Genomic DNA, 17,685 nt, shown 5'->3' with positions numbered 1-17,685 from the left:
GTTTCAGTTCGAGCTGAGATCAAACTGGCATCGACAATCCGACATCAACGCAATGAAAGTACAGCTGACAGACCATTAGCAGCCTCTGGGGAGAGACTACTGAGGAGTAAGAGAAGTTTAGACACACACCATATGAAAAAAATGTATCACACATTTTGTGAGTTGCTTTCAATGATTAACTTTACCTTTCATTCCCGCTCACAGAGTCTGAAATGAGCCAACAAGCAGTACATAATGTATGATGATATTAGGTTAAGTGGGTGGAAGGCAAAGATGTGCTACATCGGCTGCCAAGCCTCGCTCGAGAAGCTCACTAACAAGGAAATGAGCTCATCATATCGGACTGTTGAGAAAAAAAAAGGAGAAAAAAAAGGCACAGAATTGTAATTTCCTCTATGTGGACGCTCCGCGCTTTTACATGCACCATGAGTATTCACGCCAGCTGCCTTTGGGTGTGTGTTGGACTGAGGGATTTATTTGCAAAAATCAAGAATTGCAGAGTCGTAGTTTCTTTTACATCATCCATGTGTGTTTTTTTTCTTTTAATCTGCCAACAAAGTAGAAGAATAAACATGTGGTCTAGTTGTCCTTTGGACCCTGTACCAGCAACCATGGACAAATTGCTCCCTCTATTGACAATCAAAGGCAACTACACTCCAAGTCAAGCTACTTTGGATCAAATTATATCATGACACAGAATCAAACTATGATTTAATATCAAAGATGATCTGGGAAACTTTAATCAGGCGACTGGCAATATTTATGCCACCAAGCAGCTGACTTGAGGATGTCTCTAATGTTTGTATTCTTCGATACAAACAAACAGTTCAAGTGCAGATCATTTGTATAAAAAAAACAATAACATGACAACATCAAAATGTAGGAAAGGCACACAGTGTTAACTAATACTCCATGATATATACATGCATGTCAAACCATTTAAAGTTAAGGCCAATGATAAATTTGGCACATGTTTGATGTCTTGATCCGAAGCCTATCGGCACATTCAGCTTAAATGTGACACTGCTGGCTAATTTGACAGAATGTAAGACGACTGGAAAAAATACTGTCATCTAACTCGCCATTAACCCGCTACTGCTTGGACCAGAGGGACATCTGTCCTTCATAAAAGAAAACTATTTTCATAAAAACACCTTTGGGAGTCCAGACTGTGACACCCTTTGAGTAATTGTGCGTTTTATGCGGTACAGAGAGAAAGAAAAAGAAATTCAAGATCCAGCCAGTGGGCTACAGTTTTAAACACGTCATTGTTCTGAAAGACAACAGACGGACTAAAAAGCGATTTGATTCAGTGCGACAATACATTATTACAGAGCTACAAATACGTCTCTGCTATCATTAATTTGTCTACCCGAAACTCTGCTCCGCATTTTAAGGCAATTACAGTTTGTAGACTGCCATCAATATTGCATAGAAGTAAAGAAAGGGGGTCAACATTTCCAACTTCTTAACAATGGATGAACACTTTGTTTTCTGACATACTTTGGCATCATTAAAGAAACATGCGCATGGGTCTGGAGAGCAGCTTTCCTTGTTGTAGCTCACCGCAGTCAAATGCCGAGTGCTTCATTAGACCCTGATTGCAATCCATTATGCTGACCACTACTCAGATAAATGCAACACACGATCCAGTCTACTACAGCGAGCGTAGCAATAAAAACAAAACTAGAGCATCCACGTTTGGCGGCGACATGCTGATCGTGCAGCAGAGGAAGCGGTTTGAAACTTTATACTAGAGGTGTAGCTCGCGGAAGAAGAAAACAAATCAATTCCACACCTGAAACCTCACACTGTTTGTCCGTGTGTGTGTGGTCCCGTTTTCTCGTATCTGTTATTCTGTGTGAATGTCCCATTGTGACAGAAATGACTTACAGCCAGACTGTTTTAGAGCAAACAATGTGTTCAGAGTATGAGGGGCGTTATGGTATTTCAAAATAATGAGCAGGGTGTGAGAAAAAGGATTGAAGTTGTTGGATATGTTTTGTGAGATGTATAAACGACTCCGTTTAAGAGCACTGTCCTCAAGAGGTAACCTATTTTGAAAAACTATAAAAGACATGACAGGAAAATAAAAACAGTCAGCACCATGTGTGCACTACCGCAGTCCTCATCACGGCACCTGCACCCACTTAGTATCTTTGCAATAGATCCTGTTCCTGATTCACCATTGAATACAGCATTAAATAAAAGGAAAAAAAAAATACTGTTTTGAAAAAAACAACAACAAAAAAACTTCAAGGAACAGGGAAATATCTGTGCATCAGTCTTCAGTGACGCTGCTATGTCCTGTTCGCTCAGAGGAAAGGTCCAGTCCTGCATCAGCCTCCGGTTTCTTCTTCATGGAGTCGAGGAGAGGAAATAATAAGACGTCCGATAAGACGACCGCTGTCACACGCTGCTGGTCCAGCTGACGGCGACTCATCCTTCAGATGAGTGCTGAGGTTTGACCCAGATACAGTGTGTTGGTACAGAGCATCTGGGTGTCAGGAGCTGTGCAGTGTATCCCTACGGTCAGCAGGGGGGGGTGGAGAGGCCTCTGAGATCAACTTCAGTTCACCAGCAGGACATCCTCATATGTTGTCGTTCTGGAGGAAATAAAAGAAAGACGGCTCGCGTCATGATATTCATGTATCATACTCATATATTCTTATTTAGAACCAGGTAATAGCGCTGTGTAGTGGAACATACTTCAAAATTACGCTAGAAAAGGGTAGATAATTCTACTCTCCCTCTGGTCCTCACCTGTCACAGCAGCAGAAGAATGAGCACGGCGAGGTTTCCAGACCCCTGAACTTCCCAGAGTTCGGTGCGTCCGTACACTCTGCTATGAAGGCGTGCAGGTCTGTGATGTGCATGGGTTCTTGGGTTTGGTGCTGTGAAAAAGAACAAGATTACATTTTATTTTTCGTTCTATTTTTCTTCCCTGATCTACGGCCCTGACACCAACCTGGCAGTCGGAAATGCAGAGCCAGGTTTAAGTCAACCATGTTTCCTACCTTGATGGTCTCATAGGCTCCTGTAATGAGAGCGATGAACAGCGACAGCACCATGTAGATGAAGAGGGAGATGAAGGTGTACAGGTAAACTTGGCTGAAGAGCCACACCAGAGTGCTGCTCTCCTGCATCTCCGAGAACGTCACGAACATGTCGTCTCCGTTGATCAGCGAGAACAGACACTCTGAGACCATGGACAGAGAGCGGAACTGAGGGGGAGAAGACAGCAATCAAAGGTTAAGAAATGAAAGGAAACTGTTTTTACAGTTTTAGTAAAGCCTGACAGAAAACAATGTTTTACAAGTGACAGTAAGAGGAAACTTTCTGAAATGTATTTAAACAAAAGAAGTCTGACTTCAGTTTGCGCATAATTCACCAACTCGTGATGCCAACTAGGGGAAGAGAGGGACATCAGCTGTGAGTGAGTCCTGTTTTCTGCACACACACTGCACGGGAACATGACCTCGGTTATTAGGATGGAGACACTGTCGCTGGCTGCTAAGTCAACTTTAAATTCTCAGATGAAACCGATGGCTTTATGCTTTATGGGTCAGACCGATTGGACAGGTGTCTTACTTACCATTTTTCACAAGAGCAATGCATCAAATGAAAATGTGATCTCAGCTCATTTAGCTGTCTGGGCACAACTTTACTGTGTCATCGCTCTCACAGTGTTGTGTTTGGCCGCCGCTTTCAGAGAAAAAACTTTAAAACCCCACAATACATTACCTGCTCAGCACGGCAAAAGAACGTGAATGTTGGATTTAAATTCATCAGGTGGCCAGAAACACAAGTCTAAATGAGTGAATGTAAATCTAAAAAATGTATGTAAATTTTCACACCTTGTTTCCGCTGCCCCCCAGTGTCCAAAATAACAACTCATGCAGGTTTAAGGGATTTAATGACACCCGATTATCACATCTCTGTCTACAACAGTTTCAGTTTTGTTCACCTTGACGTGGTATGGTCCCAGGACGATCCAGCCACAGAAGCAGTAGCCCAGATAGATGACGGCCACGCAGCAGCAGAACCGAATCACATTGGGGAACGCTGCTCGGAGCGTCACAATCAGGATCTGTGGGAGGCACAGAGACATCAGACAGATCTAATTAGAATCTGAGAGAGAGAGCGCACAGGCTGGATTAACAGATTAATTACATTACATTAATTACATGAACCCATTAACAGGAACATTTTTGCACCTTCTGACGAGTAATTAAATCAACAGGATCTTGCAACATTATTAGTTGATGCACACCGGTGTTATCTGTGACTTACATTGTACTTCTGGAAGAATGTGAGGTAACGAATTACTCCGACCCACACCAAGAGCGTGGAGGTTCCCAACAGGATGCCGCACAAGTCATACGAGGACATGTTCTGTCGGGAGAGAAGAAAAGATACTTATAGATACAGGCAGCACAGCTTCACGGCCTGAAGGTCGCTGTGTCGATTTCATTTACTACAGCAGACGCTGTCACTTAAGGGTGTGTTGGTAAGCAGCACGCACCTTTGACTCGATGCCGATTTTGATGATACTGCCGGTGATGGTGAGGATGTCGCTGATGATGAGGAGGATAAACCAGCCGTTAATGAACTCCATCCGGTCTCCCCAGCACACTTTACGATCCAGAGTCTCCCTAAAGAACTTCACAAACTCCTGACAAACACAATAAGAGAGAGAATTAGCAAGAGGTAGTAGTGAATATACAGTAAATTAACATGATAAATAAACAAGCTTTTAAAAATATCATATCCTCAGTCTCTACCTGAAGTGTTGCCCCTATATTTAAGCCTTTCTATCTAAAAAAGGGCATTGTCTTGCTAGTGTTTTCATACCTGTTGCAGTATGATGCCTCGCATTATGGAGCGTCCACACAGCAGCAGTGACAGCATGCACAACAGAGCCACAGCCACATCAAATGCTACACGTGTGTAGTTCTCAGCTGTGGCTTTAAAGGAGGAAAACAGGGCTGTTAGCAGAGTTTCAGATAGATGTAGTAGTAGTAGTAGTAGTAGTGCCACTACTAGCGATGCTGTATAAACAACTTCCTGTTGGTTCAGTGATTGAAAGCAACTTTTAATACAGTTGCTTTGCTAGCCTTTTGGTGTTGTCTTTCACTTGCCTACAAGTGCTGCAGTGTTTCTATGACTGCTATGAGTCTTATGTTACTTGCTGCTCTCTCCTCTGTTTAAGAGCACCAACCGCTCGCAGATCTGCTGTCTCACCGTGTCCAGAGACGCTCGGGTCTTTACACTCCTTTATGGATGCCTGGTTTTCCAAATGGATCTTCACCTTGCCGCTGTGAGCCTTGTTGTCCAGGACTATCTGGAGGAGAGAGGCGGCCAGCAGACAATTCATATGCTTTGAAACTGTACATTTTCAGAAAATGAAGTTTGTATAATGAAATAAAGATATAAATATGGGGTTTCAGCATTTCATTAAAACAGTGTTGTACAGGGCCGCAGCTACCATTGAGAACAGTGTGGTCAGGAATATGTGGGGTTTAATGACATAAAGAGGAGCCCAGATTGTGCACTTACACACATTTTGTATTTTAAAAGATTTTGATATTTTTCTGACAAAATACTTTAAAGCTTTTCATACAATATCTACATTAAAATAAAAGAGATTTAATATTATCTAGAGAATTCATTAGCTGCTGTCAGTGTAGAGGAGGCTTTGAAAGGACATTTTGACCATTATGTTGGGAGACAGCATGCCCAGAAAATATAACTTAACAGGTAAAGCAATAAATAAACTATGAAATGGTTGATTCCTGAGTGGGTGGATGAAAAAGGGAAAGAAAATGCAGGAACATTTGTTGTCAAACCTGCTTTAGACTAAACTAAGAACAAAATACATGACTCAAAACTACAAACCGGTCTAAAACATCTTTGTGGAAACAGGTGTTGCATTATGAAAGGCAGACTTGACAGTTAATGAGAATACTTCAACGATGATAGATCCGTGCTGAGTGACAAGTAAGTGCTGTGTCCTCGGGAGTGGCTGCAGACTGATGCAAATATGCTGGTTGGAGGTGCCAAAGAAACTATAATATAACTAAAAACAAATACCCAAATAACTAGAAACATCTGCTGTTATTCACTCCCATTGTGATAAACAGGACTAAACAAAAACATTCACATAACACAATACTCTTTGCTGAGTTCAACCAAACTCGTCACATATCACCTCTGGATCAAGGACGCACGCTGCTCACCGTTATGTAAAAAGTGTAGCAGTCTGGGATTTCGTTGTTGATGATGGTCTGTATGTTGATCGCCTTCAACTGGAACTCTATAGTCACGTTAATGAACCTTGTAAAAGGAAGATAGATGGTAATCGAGAGGCAGAAGCAGAGATTTCAAGTGAAGTAACTAAAGACAATGACCTGAAATACACACAAAGCAGAACAGGAAACTTGGCGTACCTCTGTGTGTGTTTTCATATTGAAACCTGTGTTAGTGTCCTCGTATAGATGCTTGAGTGTGCGTGAGCAGCAGAGATAAGGGACTTGTTGAATGTCGTCATCAGATACAACAGAGATGAATCTCAGCAAGTTGAAGCCATGTGAAAAATGAAGCCTTACTTGTGGAACTTGAGCGTAAAATTCTTGTAGCTGCTGCTGAGCGGAGCTGGAGGGACCGACAGCGGGTTCACACCTATACAGTCTGAACATGGAGAACAGACAGAAAGCGCTCATGTGGAGGGAAAACTGGAATAAACTTCGGTATACGAGGATAAAAAATTTCTGTCATTTTGCTGTTCGTCTCTATGTGGTGAGCACAAAATAAAACCCAACTAAGAATGAGTAAAGATAACACAGAAGCATCTGACATATGTATGATATGAGGTGAAGAAAGATTTTAAGATGAGGTTGTTTCCTCTGTTCATACTTCCCCTAAATTTGGTCAATTTTGACTGACACACATATTCGTTTGAGGAAGTAAGAAACTCTGAGGGTATGCCACACCTTCTGTCCCTGGAGGTGTGTGTGTGACATATGAATAAAGTAAACAGTACAAAAATGCTGGTGATAAATGGTAATCACTAACAACTTTAACCCGACTAATTTAGCATTTTTAACAGTGAACAAACATTTAATAAATGGTTTAAATTCAATATGATGCAGTTGCGAGCAAACAGGAGGCCATTTTAAGTGTTTATTACTGTACAGTATTTGTCATCACTGCTTATAGTGTTATAAACCATTCATTAAATGTTTACATACTGTTATAAACCAAAGACTATGAAAAGGACAATTATTTAATAACAATAAGAAATGAGTTCAGTCCTCCTTTGGATTTTTAGGGTAAATTGACATAAAATGTCGTCACAGGACAAAAACATATGATAATAAAGTATGCTGTATGACAAAAAATAGCCATTCAGCAGTTGGCCACTTATTTGATAGTAGAAACTATTCTATAAAACACAAAATCTACATGAAGATGCATGTGCAATGTTGACATATTACACATTACTCAGTGACATTAATATCTCCAAGTGTCTTGAGCCAACTAGCAAATTAAATAAAGGTAGCCCCATCATCATGCTTCCAAATAGCAATGATTAATAATCTTTTCCAATTACGAGAAAACAATCTCATAATGACCAGATCCGGACATGAAAGTCAGTATTGTAACTGTTAACTGGAATTAATTTTGATATATCTAAAAATGCCTTTAATAGCATTTTGTTTGAGAGAACACTGCAGATCTGACATCTAGTTGTGTGAGAGCCAGCATGCATCCTCAAACGTTCCTCCCACTCAGACGTTCCGCTTTGAAGTGATGAAAGAGGCTGTTTGTGTTTCTCCCTCAGGCAAACGACTGCCACCCTGGATAGTCTGCAGATAGTTGTACTCTGCCTGACCTCTGACTATTTAAAACAAAATACAAACTACAAAAAAAGTGCACTCCGTAGAATGTAGATCTCCTCCTCTCTCTGCAAGGCAATCTCTTCTACGTCACCAAACCATCTCCCAAACCCGAACCTGACCTGACCTGACCTGACCTGATCACAGCTACAAGAAGCACGATCTGATAAGGTGAACAGACTTCAACACAACAGCTGTTAACACCAAATGACTTACAGACAAGAAGGCGGTGAAGATAACAGAAATGAGGACTTATTTATGTTGAACTGTGCAAAACGTAAGCAAATCATAACATATCAGGTGCGGAATTAATCTGCAGATCCTCCAGTTCAAAACGAGACTAAACTTTTAAGATTTTGAGCCACAACAGAGGCCAAAATGTGGCCTGCGGTGGATGAGGTATGGCCTGTTTTTAGCCTAGCCGAATGCTGTTTGCTCTAAAGGATCGCCCTTCTCTTGTTTTTAGCCTTGACCTAGAAATCACTACCAGACCCTTGCTGGAGAATCTCATAAAGACTCATAAAGGGTTAATAAATCAGTGACATAATCAAAACCCCACATGTGCATTTGTATTTTTCAATTAAGTTATGAGTGGCTATCATGTGCTGTTCATTCATAACCATTACAGCTCCCACTATTCAATTCAATTTGTATAGCCCAATATCACAACAGAGTGTCTCATAGTGCTTTTCTAGACTATTGTCCCAATTCTATTACTGTTATCCTGCAATATCTCTTCCACAGTGTAATTCATGTACCTGTGATGACGTGGGGGTCTATGCTGAAGGTGTCATTGGCCGGGTCGATGCGCCCCTTCTTGTAGTACTGTTGGCAGAGTGAGAGCGCACTGCCATTCACACCAACACCGTAGACGTATGCATAGCGCCCCACTGTGGTCTCTGGTAGGGCCAGATACTGAGGGAGAAGATGGGAGATCAAAAATCAAAATGTTTCAGTTTGAGGGGGGAAAATATTGCACATATCTTTAAAGGAGGAGTGAGACTGCAGGGAAATAATAAAAAGTTTCTGCTGAGTTTTCACTTCAGTCAGAGGCTGAGATGCATAAACACAAACGGTCCAGCGCTGTAATTCCGCTGTGAATTCGCTTTGCTCCGTCTAGGCACACTAGAGCTCTGATACACTCAGAATAACACAGAGATGTGTTACAACCCTGGCTCATCATTGTCCTCATACTCTGTGATCACTTTGTACAACACACCCTCTGAACTCTGCTTGAATCTGTAGACTTTTAACTTGTATCGTATGGGGATTCAGCAAAACGGTCTTTTCTTTATTAATTAAACTGTTAGTTCTGGTTTTGATATCTCACTAGTTGTTGCATCAAGCATTTAATCTAGTGTCACTATGGCTTCGCTGCACTGAAGATGTTTTGGTGCCAGTTACATTTTGTAGGACTGTCACAACAGGCTCTCTAGCGCCACCGTCCACCCAACTCACATTTGACCTGTGACTTCATTTTTAGCTCTTGTTTATTACAGCATCTGCAACGTCACCTAGAGATGCCAGTGACATGCCACAACTTTGTTCCAGACTGAAATATCTCAGAACTTTTGCATTTTACATTCATTGTCCCCAGATGATGTATCCTAATGTGCTTAAAAACAAAATAAAATAAAACAATTAATTATTCTAAAAGAATTTAGATTGTTCGACTATCGTAACAAGCTTTTCCATTTTCCCCAGGGCTTACCTGCTCCACGGCGTAGAAGATGTGGTCGTACACGTCGCTTTGAGTGTAAACGGCAAATGAGTCGTCTGAGGACTCATCGAAGTCTTTGAGGAAGAGGTGCTTGAAGGTCATCGTGTTCTCCTCCTTGAAGGTCACCACCACCTGGTTGCTGAGGCCGAACAGCACTAACTGCAGCAAAGAGGGGAGGGTGTTTAAAAAAGTTGTCGCATGGAAGGAAAAGCAGACAGGAGAACGAGAGGCAGGAGATGTGGGGACAAAGAGAAACCCCTGAGGCTGTATGTTCCACACTCACTTCTAAAGACAGCAGGCTTTGTGTTTTAGATGCATAGCTAGAATTTATGGCTCATCTATCACCTCTACATCTATCTACCACATAACAATCTATCACAGGAGGCGTAGATGAGTGTTTTGTGCTGACAAATAAAATAAAAAGGAATTCCTCTATACATTTCTAACAAAATGTGCATCTGTGTTGGTGAGAACAATGTTGACTCTTCCATGACCACACTACACAATTCACTAAAGAAAGCCAGCATTATTTATAGTAATATAACTTTATTTATATGTCATGCAGAGCCAAATTCAGAGTTGAAAGTGGTGATGTGGGATTTTTACATAGTATCTCTAAACACAAGAACACTAGAATATTTCTTTAAAACTATAAATTATTATTATTAGTCATTTACAATGATATATGTAGACTTTAGATTAGATAAAACAGAAAAATAGACTATAATACTTTGATTTCTTACAATTTCTGCTGTCTTATAGTATGCATTTACAGTATGTATAAATAATAGAACAATATTTTTTTACAACTTTAAACTGTTCAACATTGCGAGCCATTGTTACAAAAGCAATGTAAATTTGTATAGGTGCCTGTATCATTTTTATCTTATTTTAGGTTCCTGCAGCTTAAAAATGCATTGAATTGACAAAAGTCTATTGAATTGAAATGTCAGATTTATAACCGGGTTTCTACTGGAAAAAAGCATGTCATGCGTGTGGTGAAGCTGAGTTTTTTAACTCACACACGTGTTTATTTTTGTCTTTGTTTCGCACCTTTTTTAAGGTGCTAAACAAAGGCAAAAATAAATGTGTAGAAAGTCAGCAGACATGAACTAAAATGAACCTGTGCTCCAGAGGGGCCACAAACATTCATGTACATTTGTCACACTAACTGAGTGAGAACTTAAACCTTACACATATTCACCTAAAAAGAAAAATAAGGCGAGACTTGGGCAGGAAAAGACGAATTCTGTGGTGAGAGCCGGCGTGATGTACCTGAGCCGTGACAATAATGATCTTGAGCAGCTGCAGGATCAGCTTGTAAGGCTTGCGGCCCTTGGCGTGATATTTATCACATGGGCTCATGAAGAAGTATTTCAGCTTCCTGCGAATGGCCTCCTCTTCCTGATCAGCCCCGACCCAATGACCTGCTGTTGCCGTGGGGAGCTGATGGTTGCTATGGTTGTTGCCATGGCTGTTATTATGATGGTCGTGCTCCCCGCTGCTGTCTGTGGAGCCGTAGCGAGTCACTGAGCAGGACAGGCCTCCTCGTTCTGAAATAAGAAAGCTAGTTTAGAAACAGTGACTTGCAACAGCCCATATCAATTTATTGGATTATTTAAACTCTCACATATCAATATTATTATCCACCTTAGAAAATCCAGTATTGGTCAGGCTGTAGTTGATGCAACATGTATTTGGATTTTCTTTATTCAGACAACCACAACATGCAGCAATTCACAAACTCTAACAACAGAAAGATTCTTTTAAATTAGCATCTCTGATTTTCCCTCATCATTAAAACTGACATTGTCTGAACTGTGTCACCTCAGTAGGGCTGGTATTTATTGAGAGTGGCAGACTTCTGACTCTCTATTATTGCTCTCAGATTTTTCTAAACAAACAATTCAGAAGTAATTAGTCACTGATCAGCTTCACAGAGTTGTTAGCATGGCTTTAATTTCATTATTAGTGTTTTTCTATATATGAGGCATGAATAAATGGAACTGGGTCATGGGACTGTCACACTAAAGACCGTCAAGGAATGATGAATCAAATGTCCATTGCAATCAAGCGATTAGGCAAAACTAAGAAGTGAGAACCAAGACAGGAGTCCCTATTGTGCAGTCCAACTGTTGGCTGGTTGAGAGCGAAAGCACCAATGCCGAGCAGAGAGCACACCACTTATTGTGTCTCTTTTACAGTGCAGGAAATGAAACCCCCAAAAACCATAAAAAAAAAAAGTCAGTTCCCACACTGTCTTGAGAAAAGTCCTTTTGATAGACACACTGACTCGTATTGTTTTAATAAATCAGTGCAGAGTTGAAAAGTTTTACTTTACATTTGAAGCTACTAATTTACCACACGGTTCGAGCTGCTTTCTCCAAAGTGCTGACCCCAAGTCTTGTCACTTCTTGCAAAATTTGGCTGCACCGTCCACTCACTTCACACCGACTACCTCCAGTGACAGCATCCTGTCAGCACCGCACGTGTGCCCGAGCCTGAGCAGCCTGACAGCTTGTCTTTTGTCTCTCAGAGTGAGTGGCTTTACTCTTCTCTGGCCCCTCCGGCACTTTGAACACGTGCTCAACTTGGCCAGGCATGTGATTTGACCCATTTAGCTCCACGTCTACAAGAACTAATGCAAATAAATTTTGCTAAAGGAAGTCTGTTAAAATACAGGCCATAAAATAGCCAATATTTGATTTTTATAGTTGTATATTTAATTAAATTAATTTCATATCATATTAAATCTGGAAAGAAGTCATACTTTCTTCTTTCTCTCTTCTGCTCTGAATATATAAAAGACACTGATGTCAATGTGTGCCTGTGAGCCTTACTGTAGGTGTAGAAATGTATTTCAACCAGTAACAGTGACCGCAAGAAATCTTTTTTTTCTGCATTATAATAAAGCTGAAATTAGTGTAGTGACTGGCAGTGGGAGGAGGGATGCAGATTCCTGGGAGTCTGGCCTGACTGGGTAGGACAATAAGTGACACACTACTTATGAGGTTACACAGAATAAACCCATAAATCTTCAGGCACAACTGGGAAATACTAGCAACTACCACTTTACCAATAATGTCCTCCTCAGTGTAAGCAATAGACATGATTTTTGTCACACAAAATAAAAGGCAAAATATAATAATTGGATATTTTTAAGTTAACAGTATCTGACGGTATTTAGCATTTTCAGAAGAAATTACACTAATGTAATGTTCAAGTCTTCCTTTGTCTTAAAACTGCTTTGGCCTCTATTCAAATGGCGCCTATTTGTATTTGGCAATGACCACAAAAGCTTTGGTATAGTCACGCTGTGTAATTTCATCACTACTAAATAAGAAAGTGCTGAATTTTTGCACACCGTGAACCCTAAACTCATTGAAGATGCTGTTTTCATCTTGAATCTGCCCCAACCAAAAGAAAAATGAGACAAATAACAAAGACCTAAGAAAATTATGACTTCAGGAAATTCAAGGAAGATTTCTAAAATGAGCCAAAAATATACTGTATATACTGTGTAAATATACTATTGAGTTTTTTTATCAACAAGACAAGATCAGCCTAAAAGAATGAATGTAGGACTTTTACTGTGGTATTGCTTCTTTTACTTCTGAGCACTAAGATCACCACTGGGAAGTGAACACATCGTAGGAAAGCCCAAAATGAGAAAGTAGGCTAATCGTGCTTAACAGTGGTCACATGCTTCAGCTGGCTGGATGGAGAAAGGGGTCACTCAGTTTGTTCACTCAGTTTACCCTCAGGAAATGACTTTTGGGGTTTGCAGTAAGCTCACACTGGTCGTGGTGGTTACTTTCCTTAACAAAACATGCAACTTCAGAGCACTTGATTCCTGTTCTATATACTATTCAGCCAAATCAAGTATTACTGTGTAGTCAAAGTCAGCACGTGCAAGGTCAGAGAAACTGCTGAGTCAGGATGAATCCAAAAACAACAGACGCAATAAGTCAGCAGAGCAAACCAGCTGCTTAGCTGAGCTGTGTAATGGAAATGAGAAGTGAAACAGTAGAAAACCACCACTTTTGTTCAATATTAGCCTGCTCGACCTGTGCACAAGATGAAACTTAAACAGAAAAACACGACAGAAAATTTAGTGACCGTCTCAACTCCAAATTCCTGTCATGCGCTATTCTGCGACACTGTGGTCAGACAATAAAAACGAAATGGTCTCTGTCAAGTTTTCCTGTTTTCCGACTAGTTTGTTAGAGGCTCGTTTTGGCTGCTGCGCCTAAGACAGAGCTCGTTCCTTTTTCGAAATAACCATCTGTGACACAAACCTGAACTAATGTGTGGCCTCGCTACCAAAACAATCAAAAGACAGGACCTGCTCTCTTTGGACACACTATACCACCATTACACCTAAGGAATGTACGTTTTCTGCGACACTTTCACAAGCAGGTTAAAAACCTACTTTTCACTTCATTCTATGACAAAGTTCTTAGTGAGTGTGTTGGGAAATGTACATATTCTGCACTAATTTGTTGTATAATTGCACAAACACCTGTTTGCATAATTACAGTCTGCACTTGCACTAGCATGATTGTGCTTTGATTGCTTTACTTTATACATTGCACACTATGTTGAGCTGTTATCGTAATTTAGTAATTGTGCTTCATGAGACTGGCCTGTTGCTGTTATAAACTAAGATGTAGGAGTAGCTCTCGTCTAGTGTGTGTTAAAATACCAGTCAGTCTATTTGGGGACAATTGCAGATTCCAATCCTGTATTTTTGATCTTGATCTCTAAAACTATGAGAAACTATGATTCATTCTATTTTTTAGCTGGTCAGACACTTATATGGCTCAAGTCTTAAATCAAGTCTATTGGTCTTTGTTGTGCTTTATCTGTACGTTAAGTCTACGGTGCATGGCTCACCTTAATATCTATGTTATAACCTGAGGTTTTATGATGACCACATGTGGCAAGCCCACACTCACAGGGATCAGTTCCTACGTTTTCCAACACCTGCTGTTTACCTGTAAGAATTTCTGAATAACATGAATGAATAAAATCCAGGTCAGCGCTTGGCTTCAAAAAGATTTGCTGAGAGTGACAGCATTTTAATTAACTCTGCCAGGTGAGGTGCCCTGGCTTTGACAGGGGTTGCGTGCCTCGGTGAGAAGAATGAAAAACAGCCAAAAGAATCCAACCACTTCACATTTCATGCAGACAATAGGCAGGAGCCCAAATGCAGACATATCTTTAAGCAGAGGAGTGTGTCGCCCGTCACGGCAGTTAGCAATCAGACAAACAAAAGTGGGCGCACGCCATTGACCGTGCCACCAGATTTGACACAAGCGGAGTAAATCTGTGCAAACATCTGGCTCTTCCGGTTCACGGGCCGTCTGTGGAGTGCTGGCTGAAACACCCATGTAGCTACATGTCTGTCAATCACAATCTTTACTGTCACTGGAAATCTGTCAACAACTTGATATCTATGCTTAGATCTGGTCTGACAGTCCACAGCACAGAGATCATCGACAGGTTAGGAGTCCAAAACTTCTACTTATACTGAGTTAAAGGAAGCATTTGAGCAAAAAAAGTCGATAAAGAGATAACCGTGTCTGGGGTTATGAGAGGGTGGGAGGAGATACTTTCTTTGGACTGAAACACATCCTTCTTTTGCAGCAGTGTATGTAACGTCACTTTACAATGAGCATTTGGTGCAGTTTGAGAGTTATTATCAGGGAAAGAAATAAAGGCAAGAAGCATTTTCTTTCTTACCCCTAATGGCAGCAATTAGTGGAGATAGTTTCGGTTTAATGTGCTTAGGCTTTGAGATATGCATCCTGGTGCCACCACAACGCCACAGAGAAAAGCACTACACCTTTTGGAAAAGCTCAACAGCAAAACAATGTCCCAGTTACTCAGGAAAATGGCGGCACAAATATATTTTTTGCAGAACAGAGTTCATAAGTCTGTGAGTAAAAGTAGTACCAGTGTTCACGCAGAGGTCAGGTCAGCGGATTATCCTGAATAACTGGGGACTGTCTTTGAAGCTTTTCAGCATCTTTAACCCTCTAATGTGCTTTGGTGGCTGGGCATAAAAGAATGTTTTTGACCCTTTAACATGAAGCTTACTGAACTCAGTGAGTATGATGCCACATACAGCAGGCCTTAATCTCTGTGTCTGTGTGTGTGTGTGACTCGTAGTTCCTTATTAAAGCAGCAGCTGGAAAACACCAACTAGTGAAAATCTCAACTCAATGTCCACTTACTTCTCAGAGCTTTCAATTACATTTGACAGTCAGAGGTTGAGATCTTTCACACAGAGTTAAAAAAAAAATCCTTCACAGTACAGAGGAATACTATAATTAGTGGAGCCTTACTTCACCCACATTAACTGCAGCTCTCACGCAACCATGCGTGAGAGGAGCTTATGAAATGGTGTTGGAACTATTATTATGCATGACAGCATCAGGCCGTTTACACGAGCTTGACTTAGTAGATTTGCTGAGAAGGTGTCTGATGGTGGTGGCAGATCTACCTCTTATAGACCAGGAAAACCCAGAGTCACTCCAACCTCTGCAGGAGTTTAGGTCAGTACTAATGTTAAGTCAGCGGATTCAGTTTAAAGGTGCATTCTATCAATTATAGCCTTCGATGCAGGCAGGTGAACGTAAACCTCAAATCACACAAATAGGAGCACAAGTAAAGGTTACTTTTAATTTTGACTAATCTGACAATTTACGTAAACGTTAGAATTTATTACAAGCAAACCAATTACATATCGATAAATGTCTTGTTTTGTTAGACCAACAGTCCAAAAACCTTTTTGGGTTGAAATAGGAATCCAACGACCACTTGATTGTCAAAACAATAAGACATTTTCTGTATTTGCAGGCTGACAGAGGGTCTTTTTCAGTAGGAGTAAGTGATCATTTAATAGCCATCTCTACCTGATATTTATCAGTTTGTTCTGCTGTATTGTGACCAACTTTTTGTTATTGTAGTGCACTTACTTCTCTGTCTAAAGTTTCTCTGTCAAGACATGACTGGGGAGGACTAGCAAGAGGGAAAACCCCATTTTGTCAACAAGGATTAAAATATAGAGTCATCGCGGAAAATAGCCCGACGTTAACTGATGCAACTCTGGCAGAAAAACACACTTGACAATGACAATGATTACCGTAAAGACAGAGCTGAAACTCAGTAATGTTGAGGATGTCTCAACAACCACAGCAACAACTACGTCCAAGACACCAAAACATAGCTCTGTAACAAGTTAGAATTTCGGAAAACCAAGGAAAACTGCGTATTTATACGCAAAAACATCATCTAATAGTAAAAACACTAATGATTCGTGAGTAACGACTGAGTGAAAGGTTGAATTTAAGAGTTAAATATCGGCACTACATTACCTGAGGAGTCCCGCTGTCCTGTCGCAGCCATTAAGTTAACCGTTTAAGAAAATAAATATGTAAATCATACAGCTAAAACTCGCAGTAGCCGGCTGTTTATTGGCTGTATTATTTCACTGTACAGCTAACTGTTTACAGCTCCCTCTCTCTGCTCCCCTGAGCCGCTGTTAGCCCCGCTCACTTCCGCCCTCTCGGGTCATGTGACTGACACCATGTGACCACGTCTCTCCCACCTCGGGGCCCAAGAGCCAGATGAGATTTACTGCACGTGTTTTCTCTCTAAATACGTCTAGATATTTTCAATCATGAGAATAACAAAGCTAGAGAAAGCAGCCTTGACTTGATATCTGCTTTTCCTTACGTGCAAATTAAGCCGTGGGAATGTTTAATTAAAAGCCTTGTCAAAAAGATAGTATTCATTACTGGACTGTTGTGCTGGATTACATTACATTGTATTAGGGACAGTTTAACCCGTAACAAAGATAATTTTCAGTTCAATTTCCAGTCAGTCAGTTTGACTATGTTGCTTACAGACAGTGGTGTAGCATGTTGCGGGCTCCTCCTCTCCTCGTCCAGCATTTATGAAGCGTTGTTCATGTGGGTCTGATTATTAAAAAGGTTTTTAGCCCTTCATACCATAGTTTCTCTGTAGTTCAGCTCTGACTAAACCAATGCTACAATCTTT

The 17,685-nt window shown here is 40.7% G+C and overlaps 1 protein-coding gene across 1 annotated transcript; it reads right to left on the bottom strand.

Annotated features, from left to right (window-relative positions):
- Positions 1-507: 507 nt before the first annotated feature.
- Positions 508-17,141, bottom strand: mcoln1a (mucolipin TRP cation channel 1a). The gene is made up of 14 exons (XM_070828102.1): positions 17,001-17,141; positions 10,894-11,171; positions 9,610-9,777; positions 8,657-8,813; positions 6,609-6,690; positions 6,240-6,336; positions 5,245-5,344; positions 4,855-4,961; positions 4,526-4,675; positions 4,294-4,395; positions 3,968-4,090; positions 3,018-3,224; positions 2,764-2,894; positions 508-2,606 (listed from the first exon to the last, which is right to left on the bottom strand). Exons 1-14 carry the CDS (start codon positions 17,029-17,031, stop codon positions 2,570-2,572), a joined length of 1,770 nt encoding a protein of 589 aa, XP_070684203.1. The 5' UTR covers positions 17,032-17,141; the 3' UTR covers positions 508-2,569.
- Between the last annotated feature and the right edge of the window lie 544 nt (positions 17,142-17,685).

Source organism: Pempheris klunzingeri, chromosome 3 (assembly GCF_042242105.1).
Source record: "Pempheris klunzingeri isolate RE-2024b chromosome 3, fPemKlu1.hap1, whole genome shotgun sequence".
Classification (NCBI taxonomy): Eukaryota; Metazoa; Chordata; class Actinopteri; order Acropomatiformes; family Pempheridae; genus Pempheris; species Pempheris klunzingeri.
The sequence above is the reverse complement of the archived record's forward strand: the minus strand, read 5'-3'. Positions and strand labels throughout refer to the sequence as shown.

Excerpts from the sequence above, each read along its gene's own strand:
- mcoln1a (XM_070828102.1), bottom strand. The coding sequence starts at position 17,031 with ATGGCTGCGACAGGACAGCGGGACTCCTCAG. Across the intron at positions 11,172-17,000 it reads AGGACAGCGGGACTCCTCAG|AACGAGGAGGCCTGTCCTGC; the intron begins GTAATGTAGTGC and ends TTCTTATTTCAG. Across the intron at positions 3,225-3,967 it reads TGGGACCATACCACGTCAAG|TTCCGCTCTCTGTCCATGGT; the intron begins GTGAACAAAACT and ends TCTCCCCCTCAG.